General features: G+C 49.3%; 1 protein-coding gene across 1 annotated transcript in view; it reads left to right on the forward strand.

The window, feature by feature from the left end:
- THYN1 (thymocyte nuclear protein 1) overlaps positions 1–12,527 on the forward strand; it is a 278,091-nt gene that overhangs the window by 221,830 nt on the left and 43,734 nt on the right. Inside the window, exon 5 of the mRNA XM_069614112.1 lies at positions 578–670. Coding sequence (XP_069470213.1) covers positions 578–670 — 93 coding nt within the window. The remainder of the gene's footprint in view (positions 1–577; positions 671–12,527) is intronic.

The raw sequence follows: 12,527 nt of genomic DNA on the forward strand, positions 1-12,527 counted from the left end.
AATTAGGGTGACTGGTACACATCCCAGCTGGCATATACAATTGCAAAACGTCCAAATTGCAAGAATTCCATCAGAAATACAGTCATTTAAATGTTCGGGCAACACGAGCACAAATAGGTTAACCAAGGGCATTTTGCAAACACTGTTTTGGTTAGCACTGTTTATGGCAGCTTAGTATTGCTATTTACCCTTGCCAAACAGTACCAGAAAGGATAAGGTAAAGTGAATGGTGGAAAGCGATTACAGAAAGGAAAGGAAGAGGAAGTATTGATCAGAAATGCTGGGGAGGGAATGATGGAAAAACAGGAAAGAAAGAAGTGGGGAAAACCACAAGTAGAAGCAGAGTAAAGGCAGCAGAAAAAAGTGGAGGCAAGGATGTGCCTGTTTCAGAAACCAACATCTAAAATCACAGACACAAATGTATTGAGATGAATGTTTTTTTGGGGAAAAGACTGCAAAATAATTGTAGTAGGAAAAAATGTGAGACTGTTAATTGCAGGTGGTGAGAGCCTGCCTCGACTAGCCGCCTTCTTTCAGTCCTATGTTTTAATATCCCTGCTCTTATCGCCCTTTGCAGGCGAGGAACTTCATGAGGGACATGAAGGTGGGTCAAGAGGCCTTTTTCTACCACAGCAACTGCAAGGAGCCGGGGATCGCCGGTATCATAAAGGTGAGAACTGCCCCTTTCCCTGCTAAACGTGACAGCCTAGAAAGGTCATAGATCAGCAGCACCTCAAGTCTGAGGAAGAGCCCCCTCCTGGCTGAATAGCAGGTTGCTTCCCTAAAAAACACCTAGAACGTGGGAATGAGCTCGAATCGCTCCTCGTGAACTTTTCTTTTAGCAACTGTTTTGTCTTTAGGTATATTTGAATAACTATTTTTCTGGGGTTTTTTGTATTTATTGTGTGTAATTTGTAATGGACTGGCTGTTTTTTGCTTTTGTGCCATGCGTGAAAATTAAGCATAATTCACCAAGCAGTTATATTTCTATGGTTTAATCCGATATTTATCGGTTTGATGAATTCGTAGAACACATCCTACATCACCATGGTGGTCCCCACCGCTGACAGCAGCTGGGAGAAAGTGCGGGAGGACCTGTGCTGAGAAGAACCCAGATCTTAGTAGTTTAGTCCTCCGTGTCCAGTGTGAAGTTCCACTGGAAGCTGGGTAGGATCCTCCTTTTCTTTTCTGAGGGGAAGCTGCTGGGACAGTACCAGGCACCATACTTGGAGTTATCAGAAAGTGACGTTTGGTTTATGAGAGACCGGAGGATAGTGGGACAGGGGCAAATGAGGGGCCATGGGAGAAATGGCTGAGGGAGGGAGGGATTGTGGGAGACAGAGAAGGCTGGTTACATCGAATACAGTGACTCTGTAGTAAGTCATGTGATGAATCCTGTGGAGTCAGCATTGATCCTCAGCCTAACATCTCCTCCCATGTGGCCAGGGGCATCCGCTACCTGATCCTGACCCTGGGGTGGTATTATGAGGGAGGGTCACATGAATCCTGTGGAGTCAGCACTGATCCTCAGCCTAACATCTCCTCCCATGTGGCCAGGGAACGGCATCTGCTACCTGATCCTGACCCTGGGGGTGGCATCATGAGGGAGGGTCACATGAATCCTGTGGAGTCAGCACTGATCCCCCAGCCTAACATCTCCTCCCATGTGGCCAGGGAACGGCATCCGCTCCCTGATCCTGACCCTGGGGGTGGCATCATGAGGGAGGGTCACATGAATCCTGTGGAGTCAGCACTGATCCCCCCCAGCCTAACATCTCCTCCCATGTGGCCAGGGAACGGCATCCGCTCCCTGATCCTGACCCTGGGGGTGGCATCATGAGGGAGGGTCACATGAATCCTGTGGAGTCAGCAATGATCCCCCCCAGCCTAACATCTCCTCCCATGTGGCCAGGGAACGGCATCCGTTCCCTGATCCTGACCCTGGGGTGGTATTATGAGGGAGGGTCACATGAATCCTGTGGAGTCAGCACTGATCCTCAGCCTAACATCTCCTCCCATGTGGCCAGAGAACGGCATCTGCTACCTGATCCTGACCCTGGGGGTGGCATCATGAGGGAGGGTCACATGAATCCTGTGGAGTCAGCACTGATCCCCCCCCAGCCTAACATCTCCTCCCATGTGGCCAGGGAACGGTATCCGCTACCTGATCCTGACCCTGGGGTGGTATTATGAGGCAGGATCACATGGGAGGAGATGGCTGTCTGGGAGATGTGGTCATTTCATCTGGAGGGACGCAGTATTCTTCTCCACAATGTGAGGAAGACCCTATAATTCCAAGATCTCTGATGGCCTATTATACACATCCCTCTAATTGTAAAATCCCTAAACCCCTTTCTTGTCAAATACCCTCAACAAGATATTATTCATCCTTATCAAATACCCAGAAAACAACTAACATCTCCTATTCATGATGATAATGTAATAGGCTAGAATACTAGACAGAATCTCCTTTAAAACCTGGGTGAATCCTATGGACTCAACTGCCATAGTGCCTCAGGTACTGAGACGAAGAAGAGGGACAAGGAGTTGATGTGGATTGAGGGAAGCCCTAAACATAATGTGCAGTCTAGTTGTAGAATGGACCGGCTGCGCAGGACATTTAAAGATTACTTCCACCGACAATCAGAAGGTGTCTGAAGAGTCGGTGAGAGAAGGCGCAGTACGGGCGAAGCGAAGGGCAAAGCAGCAGGAAGAGGCAGACGTGCTGGAGCAGACCGCGTGGGAACAGGCAGGTGCTCCTGGGCTGCATTTCATCAGCCTGTGGTACCGGCATGGCGAGAGACCCAGAGGAGCGAGGCATGCTCCAGGGAAAAGCTGCAAGGAAAACGGCAGCAACGGGGAAGCTGTACCGGGCGCGAGGAAGGCAGGAAGCAGCCATGTTACCTGCAAGTGAATGCGTGAGCAAGAAGAATGCTGGGTGCAGAAGGTCGCAGATGCAAGTAAAAACAGGTGAGTTGTCCCAAAGATAGTGGGAACCGTAGGGCGTACCGATAAACACAAGCACACACACAGTTAAAAGTGCTGTTTGAATACTGAGCAAGTACATTTGAAAGACTGTATTTGCACAATTTTTCGTGCGTGAAATGTCAATATGGGGAAAGCTGAAGTAAATGTGATTAAAAGCAAGTGACTGTTAGCAAAAAAGGCAAGATTTTCACAAGTCTTCATGTATGAAGAATTCATATGCGGGAAATTTAAGCAAGTATTGTCGTAGGCAAATAAGTGTTGTTGAAGAAGTTGAGAAGTGGAACTTGAACAAGTCTTCATGTGTGAGAGGTCCATATGGCAAGTGAAATCCAATGTCAAGGAAGTATAGACAGTGTAAGAGTGTTACTGTGCTTTACAGGAAGATAAAGAAAGTGAACATTGTAAAGAGACCTGGTGAACAAAACACATCAGGCAACAAACCCCTTTGGAGGAATATACCTGGCAGGGGAGTACAACAAGGAATCTGCAAGAACCAGAAGTGGGATTCCTGCGAAGGCAGTACACCAGGAAATCCCTAATGCTTATGATAAAGAGAGATACAGTGAAAGATACCAGGCAGGAGACTATACCCGGAGATCTAAAGAGTTCATTGAAGAATTCATGGCAGGGGAGTATTTATTTATTTATTTAATTTATTTATTGGGCATTTGTTAGGCGCCTATAAAACAGTCTTGTGTTTGCAGGCGCCTCAAGACAAATGGTGAGGGAACAGGGGAGTAAATAACAGTAGCAAAAAACAGGTAATACACAATTGTCTTACTAGGCCTTGTGTCATTTGGACGTGCAAGTGCAGTCAAGAAAAGTGCAGGAGTTAGGGAAGAGGGGGTGGGGGGGAGTACGGATAAGTGTTGGTGGGAGCTTGGGAAGGTAGTGCAAGGGGAGCCAGTGAGGAGGCCCTGGCTAAGTGCGAGGGCGGAGGACTCCCAAGGCAGGATGCAAAACCGCCAGACAGAAGGCCCGCAGGGGCAGTGCTGAGGGCGTGGTGGTGCTGGTGTTGACTGAGTAGAGGGCCTGGAAACCTGTGAGATTCATGAAGGTCCAGGTCGCCAGTCTCAGCGGCAGTGGGGTGATTAGCAGGGAAGGGAAAGAAAGAAAGAGGTAGAGAAAAGCAGGGTTTTGCGAGGTTTCTAGAACGTAAGGAAGTCCGACTCAAGTCTGAAAGGGGCAGGGTGGCTGTTCCAAAGAGAGGCACCAGCCGAAGAGAGAGATCTGTCCCCAATTCTCTGCTTAGAGAAGCGTTTAACAAGGAGAGAGTTTAAGTTGGAGGAGAGGAGAGTTTTAGCAGGGAGGTATTTAGGGAGGGAAAGTTGGAGATGGTGGTCCCAAGCCCCAGAAAGACTAGTAAATGATGCAGAAGGTCTTGAATGTGTCTTGAATTTGATCATCGCAGCCACCGGGAGCCAGTGGAGAGATGTTTTGGTCCCTGGGCTTGAGGCCAAGGATAAGTCTTGCAGCCCTGTTCTGGATTAGCTGTAGGGGGCATAGGGAGGAAAAGGGGAGCAAAGGTGGAGATTGAGGCAGAGTTTGTTGCAGTAGTCAAGCCTGGAGAGGACCAGAGCTCTGGAGACATTGAGCTTCTGGGGAAAGGTGAGGAAAGGGAGAATGCCTCTGAGGAGGTGAGGCTGGAAGTGGGCCTTCTTGGCAAGGTCCAAGATTTGAGGGATGGAGTGGAGTCGAAGATGACACCAAGGTTTTTGGCCTCACAGGATGGTGAGGGTAGAGGGCCCAACGAGGGTGGATAGAGGGTAGGAGGAAAACAGGGCGCAGGGGTCCCAATGAGAAGGATCTCTGCCAGGAAACCATACTTGGAACAGTAATGAGAACGAGACATTTGGCCATCCTATCATTTATGAAGTAGTTGTGAAAAATAGACATTCTTATATAATTTAAAGCTCAAGAGACTCGTTTGCCACCTTCCAAACTGTGTCATGGAAAAAGGCATTTATGCTATTTCTACTATCGATGTCTGGGAAAAGAAATAATTTTTTTTGCCATTCTTAAGAGACTGGTTTTGTGAAAGAAACATTTCAGCCATCCTTTAAACTTGGACCTTAAGAAAGACACTGTGGTTGACTTACCTGAAATAATCCAGGTGATGGGAACCTGTCCTGGAGTCAAGGATTATTTGTTGAACCTTTGATTATCTGTTTAAGTGTGAGGGTCAGATATAATGTGGACACAAGGACTGTTTATTAGTTTTGAGGACGGGACACAGACTGGTACTTAGTTTTAGTTTCCTAGGCAGGGAGACTCTGGTTAGGATAGGGACAGAGAGGTCTTTATCCAACCCCTTTTCTTTAATAAAAATGTCTCATGTTGAAAATATCACCTTTTTGTGCCCGCCTCTCATTTCCGACCCCTCACAGTTGTTTTTCTTATGGGGAAACATGTGTATATACATGTTGAGGAGTATGCAGGGGCGGGGGAACCCCTCCATTAAAATCAGAAAATAAATGTGAAGCTATGATGAAGAAACCTACCACATAGCAATTCTTGTGGATGTAACCTCATAGATTGTGAGTAGTTGAGCGGTTCTCAATGTATCCAATTAGACTAATATGGGACTGTGACCAAGTCCCTATCTAGCTCTGCGGACTGCAGTGGGTTTACCTAAAGAGCAGGGTACCTCCTGAAACTGGTGGATGGTAGGCTGGGAGCCTGCATGAAGGTTCCCTGGTCACCTCCACTTAGATCCTGTTACTGGCTTCGCAACCAGACTGCCAGACCATGTCACTTAGAAGCCTTGAGACTTGGACGTAGTAAGAAAGCACCTATAGTGATACTGCCCCTTACAAATGCTGGCATTAACCCTTTATGAGTTTGGGACTTGGGCTAAGCAGAAATACAGGCAGTGCACACTACTCAGTGAGCGAGTGTGGACTCCTGTGAGGGCGCTCCTTAAGTAGACTCTATCACACCCGAGTTAGGTGAATGCTTTCTTTTAATGTACATTCGTTTTTTTTTTTAAAATAATTTTTATTAATTTATTCAAACCAACAACAATACAAACCAAACACGCAGTGCATATATCAACAGTTCAATTGTTCATCGTTTAATTCCGGTCACTGCCCCCCATAACCCACCCCCCATTACGAGCCTGTTTATTCCAAGCACTCTGTGTCTGCCTCACGTGGTGGGGTCTCACTTTCCGTGGATTCCATCAGATCTTGTGTTGTTCCAAACAATTCTGCTATTAATAGTTTCCATGCCATCAGGGTTCCCGCCTCCTCCTCTCCACCTACATTGCTTGCCTCCTGCCGTACCATGGTTTCTGCCTCCGCCCATTTCTGCAACTCTTTCCACCAACCCTCCACCCGTGGCCTGTGACATGTCTTCCACCCCATGGCAATCCTCCTTTTTGTGAGCACATATGCTAGGTCCTTCAGTTTACTAACATGCTTAAGTTTCTGTGCTCTGGGAATCCCCCCTAGCAAGCAGGCCCAGGCTGTATCTATGACGATAGTGACCCCTTTTTCCGCCAGTCTCTGTGCTACTTCACCCCAGAAACGCTCAATCACTGGGCATGACCAAAACATTTGTACCATGTCAGCATTTTCCTCATCACATTTGGGACATGCCTGTCGTCCGGCGTTATCAAACCTAGATATTTTCTGAGGTGTCTTATATGCCCTATGCGTAATATACAGTTGTATCTGTTTCAGTCTGGCGTTCCTTGAAACCTTCTTGTGGTATCCCAGGGCCTGCTCCCACATCCCATCCTCTATCGAGGCCCCTACTTCCGCTCCCCAGTCTAGTCTCAATTGTGTTAATTCTTTCCCGACCTTAGACATCATCATCTCATACAGTCTAGAAATCTCATGTCCCCCTTCCGTTATATCATATATTACATCTATGATAGCGTCTGGTTCTTCTTCCAGTACTGTTTCGGGCCATGTTTTCCTAATTCTCTGCACCATTCTGTGATATGTAATATACTGGCCCGTATGTAATCCCGTCTCCTCCACTAGCACTTCAAAATCCATGATAGTCCCCTCTTGCCAGATATCTCCCATCGTTACCAACCCCACCGATTCCCAATGGGACCTTATTATCATTCTTAATTGCTTATCTCCCCCTGCCAGTGTAGCTAGCGGTATCTGCGGGCAGCATGGGAGTGGGTTCCCCATCATCCGGCATGCCTGGCGCCACATCTTCCACCCAAGCCGCCTCATTTTAGGGCGCTCTCCCATTTCTGCCTTGGGCAGCCAGATCATTTCTCTTAAATAAAATGGGGCACAATCATGTCCAAACAGCCTATATTCGGGGGTCACTTCGTCCGAGAGCCATTTGGCAATGTATTGCAGCTGGCTCGCTACATAATAAACCTCATAATTAGGCAGTTTTATCCCCCCTTTTTCGTAAGTGTTCTGCAGCTTCCATAGCGCCACCTTGTTCCGGGTGCCAAATTCCACAGGAAATCCCTACACATGCTGTTCAGTTTAGTGAAAAACTTCTTGGGTATCAGGTATGGAATGTTCCCAAAATAATGCAGGAGCCTAGGTAGGACCACCATCTTCAGCATTGCCCCTCGTCCCATCATTGCTAGGGGCAACTTCACCCAGAATTTCATACACTTCTCGATTTTCACAATGGCTACCTCAGTATTGTGCCTATGTTCTTCCTCAACAGTATGGTACACGTCTATCCCAAGGTACCGAAAGGTACTCCCTGCCCATGGTATGTGTAGCACCGGCAGCCGCCCCCCAGGAGTTCCCTTATAACTGCCTAGCGGGAAAATGCTAGATTTTTGAGGGTTCACCGCTATCTCAGACAGCCCGCATATCTCTTCATCACCTCCAGGATATATTGGAGATTTTCTTCCGGGTACCTCAAGTACAGCAGCAAGTCATCCGCATATAAGGAGATCAAGTGTCGTTCTCCTCCCACCTCGATACCTATAGTGTCGTATTGCTGTCTCAGGTATATTGCTAGGGGCTCTAGGGCTAGTATATAGAGCATTGGGGACCATGGGCACCCCTGTCTGGTGCCTCTACTGAGTTGCCATCTTTCGGATATCACTGATCCTGTTCTAACTCTAGCCAGTGGTTCACTGTATAGCATCTTTGCCCATCTTACGTATCCTGGCCCCATTCCGTAACCTGCCAGGGCTGCTAGCAGCCATGGCCACTTGACCGAATCAAAAGCCTTAACCGCGTCTAGGGACACGATCGCCATTTGGCCTTTGTGCTTACTTCCCCATTCGACAACTCGATGGAGTCGTCTATGGTTATGTGTTATATTTCTGTTCGGACATAGCGGTCTGTTAGAGCCATAGCTATGCCCTGGCTTGTTGGGCTTGGGAAGCGGTATTATGATCGCTTCCCTGAGTGACTCCGGCAACCGTCCCACCTCAAACGCCTCATTTAGCATTTCTAACATTGGGGGGAGCACTTCCTCCCTATAAACTTGGTAAAATTCGCTAGGCAACCCGTCCGCCCTCAGAGTCTTACTCGTAGGCAGCTGCCTCACCACCTCTTCTAACTCTTCCAAAGTAATCGGTGCATCCAGCTCTTCTCTTTCCTCAACACTTATCCTAGGCAGTCCTATGTCTTCTAGTGTTTCCATTATTTCCTCATGACTACTTCCCTCATCATCCCTATATAACAATTTATAATAATCCGCAAACTCCTGGTTAACTCCCTCTTGGGTGTCCGCTACACTACCATCTTCTCTAGTTATCGTTCTGATCGTGGGTCTGGGAGTTTCACTCTTATATAACCATGCCAAAAGCCTTCCTGTTTTATCCCCTCCCGCATGCTGTCTCTCTATATATTTTTCATAGTTGAGGTTGCACAGTCTTTCCCATTGTTCCACACATTTCTGTTGCAGTTGTGAGTATCAGCTCTGTGTCTTTGCCCCCTTTATTTAATGCCCTTTCTAGTTCCCTTTCTGTTTCTTGTAGGTCAGCCACATTCCCACCTTGCAGGCCTTTTGATTTAGCTATGGCTACCCCTCGCATCACTACCTTGAAGGCTTCCCATAATGTGCTCGCCGAGACAACGCTACCCGTATTCATCTCAAAGTAATTTATAATCTCTTCCCTTATATCCTCCCTAAACACCGGATCCTTAACCGCCTCAGCCCGGAGGCACCAATGTCGGAATCCTTGCTCTCGGAGGGCAATATTGCCACCCGAGAACCAGGGGCGAGTGGTCTGAGAGGACCCTTGCTTTATATTCTGCCTGAGTAATCTCTATTATTACTTCCGCCGTGGCAAAGACATAGTCTAGCCTCGTATGTAACTGCTGCAGGGCGGAGTAGTGTGAATATTGCCTTTCTTGGGGGTGTTTCGTTCTCCATACATCTGCCAGACCAAAGTCGTCTAGCAGTGTCTGCAGTGCTTTTGCCGCTGGAGTGGGTCTATCAAACTTGTCATCCGATCTATCTACCCTGGGGTTTAGTACACAATTAAAATCCCCTCCCCAAATCACTGCACTACCCATGCACATGCTAAGGTTTTTGCATAGAGTCCTGAAATACGCTGCCGTATTCTGATTGGGGGCATATGTATTTACAATACTGATCTCCTTATTGTCCAATAGTCCCCACAATATTACCATCCTCCCATCCATTTCGGCCACCTCCTGCAACAGTTAAAACGGGACGTGCGGTGCCACCCAGATGAGTACCCCTCTAGCGTAAGCAGACTATGTTGAGCCCCCCACAACCCCTTTCCATTTCTTCGCAATCATTTCCATCTTTTCCCGTGTCAAGTGAGTCTCCTGCAACAGTGCAATATCTATCTTTTGCCTGCGCAGGTACAGCATTACCTTGTTCCTTTTAAGATAACTATTAAGTCCCCTGACATTCCACGTAATTATTTTAAGATCCCCCATGGTCTATGAGAGTTCCCTTCCCCTCCCACCAGTGCAGTCCAGATCCCACTTCCGTCTCAGTCTATCTAGGCTCGTTCCCCGATTCAAACTTCCTAAAACTACAAACACTCCAAACTCCCCTTCCCCTCTCCCCCCGCTCCCCTTTCCTCAACTACAACAAACCACTGCACACAACCCCTTCCCTCCCCCCTCCTCACCCTACCCCAAGAAATGCCCAGCTCCATCCCTGGATCTCAGGCTCCCCCGCGTTTGGACCTACCCTGGAACCCCAGGCCAAGACCTCAGCAGGGTGTCACCACACTATTTGTGACCTAACTAATCTCTAGATGGGGGTGTAAAGACTAGCTCTGCAAGGCTCCTTAATGAAGCAATAGTCACAGTGCTCGCAGTTCATTTTCTATTCCAATCTGGTCCTACCGGCCCACGGGCCGCATCAATGACTATAGTCAAGTCCCATAGTCCCAAGCCGCACCACCTTCAGGGGCCCCCACTGCGCATTACTTATCTCCTCCATCTCCTTTCGTCTGGATGTCCGGCTCCTGAGGGCAGCCTTGCGTATCGAGCCATCCCATGGCATCCTCCGGAGTTTCAAAAAACAAAGTTCTGTTTTTGTGAAAGACTTTCAATTTCGCCGGGTAAAGCAACATATACTTATGGCCTGCTTCCCTCAATCTCCTCTTGACAACCCCAAAGTTCATTCGACTCCGCTGCACCATCAGGGTATAGTCCGGGTAGGCTGTTATGTTTGCTGCCCCCCTTTGAATTTGTCCACCTTTGCGGAAGTGTTCCAGTATCCTTTCTCGATCCCGGTAGTTAAGGATCTTGGAAATCACTGGCCTATGTGGGTCACCCGGTGACGGCTTCCTCGTTAGAGCCCTATGCGCCCTTTCCACCGCAAACCCCTGAGACAGAGCCCCTCCAGGTATCTCCTGCAACAACATGGATTCGATAAACTCTGTGGGGTTGCGGCCCTCTGCTCCCTCCGGCAAGCCCACAATGCGGATGTTATTCCTCCGGGCACATCCTTCCGCTTCCTCTGCCCTATTCTCCAAACTGCCCACCCGCTGCACCAGGGCGTGTAGTTACAACTTGTGTGAAGCACAGTCCGCCGTGTTCGGGCTCACCTCTTTCTCGAGGTTCTCAGTGCGCTCCGCCAGTGACCTGACATCCTGCTGGAGAAGATTCACCTCTTCCTGCATCTCTCCGACCTTGCGGTCCAATGCTGTTTTCAGTTCAGTCACAGCCAGTTCAAGCTTGGCCTCCCAAGCCAACTTCAGGTCTGCAATTGCAGCTAGGACCTCTTGGTTTGTGCCCGTGACGGCATGCTACCCGCAGGGGGCCTGTCCTTGCTCTCGCAGGGGGCCTGTCCTTGCTCTTGGCACTTTCCGGGCGGCGTCCTGGCGTATTCGTCCAGCGTAGGCTGCTTTCCTTTCAGTCGTGGAGGTTTGTTGGACATGGCGCTACAGCTATAGGTCGTAGGTCAGCCCCACCACTTGTGGTCTGCAGTTCCAGCGGGGGCAACCCGCTGCAGTCTCTCATGCTCAAGGAGGCCGCCTCAGAGGTGTTCCAAGCCCAGCTCTTGTTCGCCGCAATGGATTGTGCTCTCCCACGTAACCGTATGAGTCCTCTCTTTAATTCCTCTGTGTATCTCCGGGGATGCCCTATCATTCGTGTCCGGATCACCGGCGGGTGACTACTGCAATTGAAGGTCCCCAGTTTCAGTTGTCAGGCCATACCCATGGGCTTTGCAGCCTCCATTCGCATCCTGAGTCCACCATCCACTGGGCTTGCAGGCCAGCCAGCGCGCTTCGCTTCACTTCGGGGTGGGGGGACGCACACTTAGTCCCAATGTCGTCAGCGTCACCCAGGCTCGGGGACACCAGCACCACAACGGCTCATCCAGCCTCCCCCTCAACCTGTCTTGGGCGGTCTACAGTGGCCTGCCGGTCTGCTCTCTCCCTTCTTCACTGCTGTTGGGGCAGTGCCAGGATGTTAGTGATGATCATGCATCTGGCCAAAGCGTTTGCGCCATTGGATGTTCCGTGGTTGTACCAGGTGTCGTCTTGACAGGGTTCTGTATGCTATCCAGATTACATACCAAGCATTTTATTCGCAATGTCCATTGCTTTTTTAATTATGGCGCAGCCCGGGCACTTCACTTCTCGCCTGGGGGCCACCACCGAACATCCGCATCAGCTTACTGAGGAACCGATGCGCCCCTCCTCAGCCCCGGGGCTGCGGCCCTTCCTTCATCTGGGTGGACCACGTATCCTTTGTCTCTAATACAATCAAGCGACCAGTGTTTAGTGTTCCTTATCGTGCCTCTGCCTTTTGTTGCAGCATGCACTCCCACGGAGCACGATTCATCGGCTTACCGCCTCGCGCTCATTCCCAGCGCTGCCGTTGCGCGACCGTCCAGAACGCTCTGGTCACAGCTGGCGGTCATGTTGCTCCGCTGCCTTCCTCGCGATTCTCCTTTGCATCCGCAGTCTGGATCGCAGCTTCTTTTCCATGGCCTCCTGATCATGGGCCCCGTTGTCTAGTTTCGTTTCCTTGGGCTAAGCGCCCATTGGAAACATTGTATCCTCCCGGCTATTCATCAGATCTAAAGTTATAGTCCCGCTCCCTGGCAGCCCCCGCCACCATCCAGCTCGTGCGAGCGGGTGCTACCGCTGTGGTTCA

The sequence above is a fragment of the Ambystoma mexicanum genome, chromosome 9 (assembly GCF_040938575.1).
Source record: "Ambystoma mexicanum isolate Mex_15411 chromosome 9, UKY_AmexF1_1, whole genome shotgun sequence".
NCBI classification, from domain to species: domain Eukaryota; kingdom Metazoa; phylum Chordata; class Amphibia; order Caudata; family Ambystomatidae; genus Ambystoma; species Ambystoma mexicanum.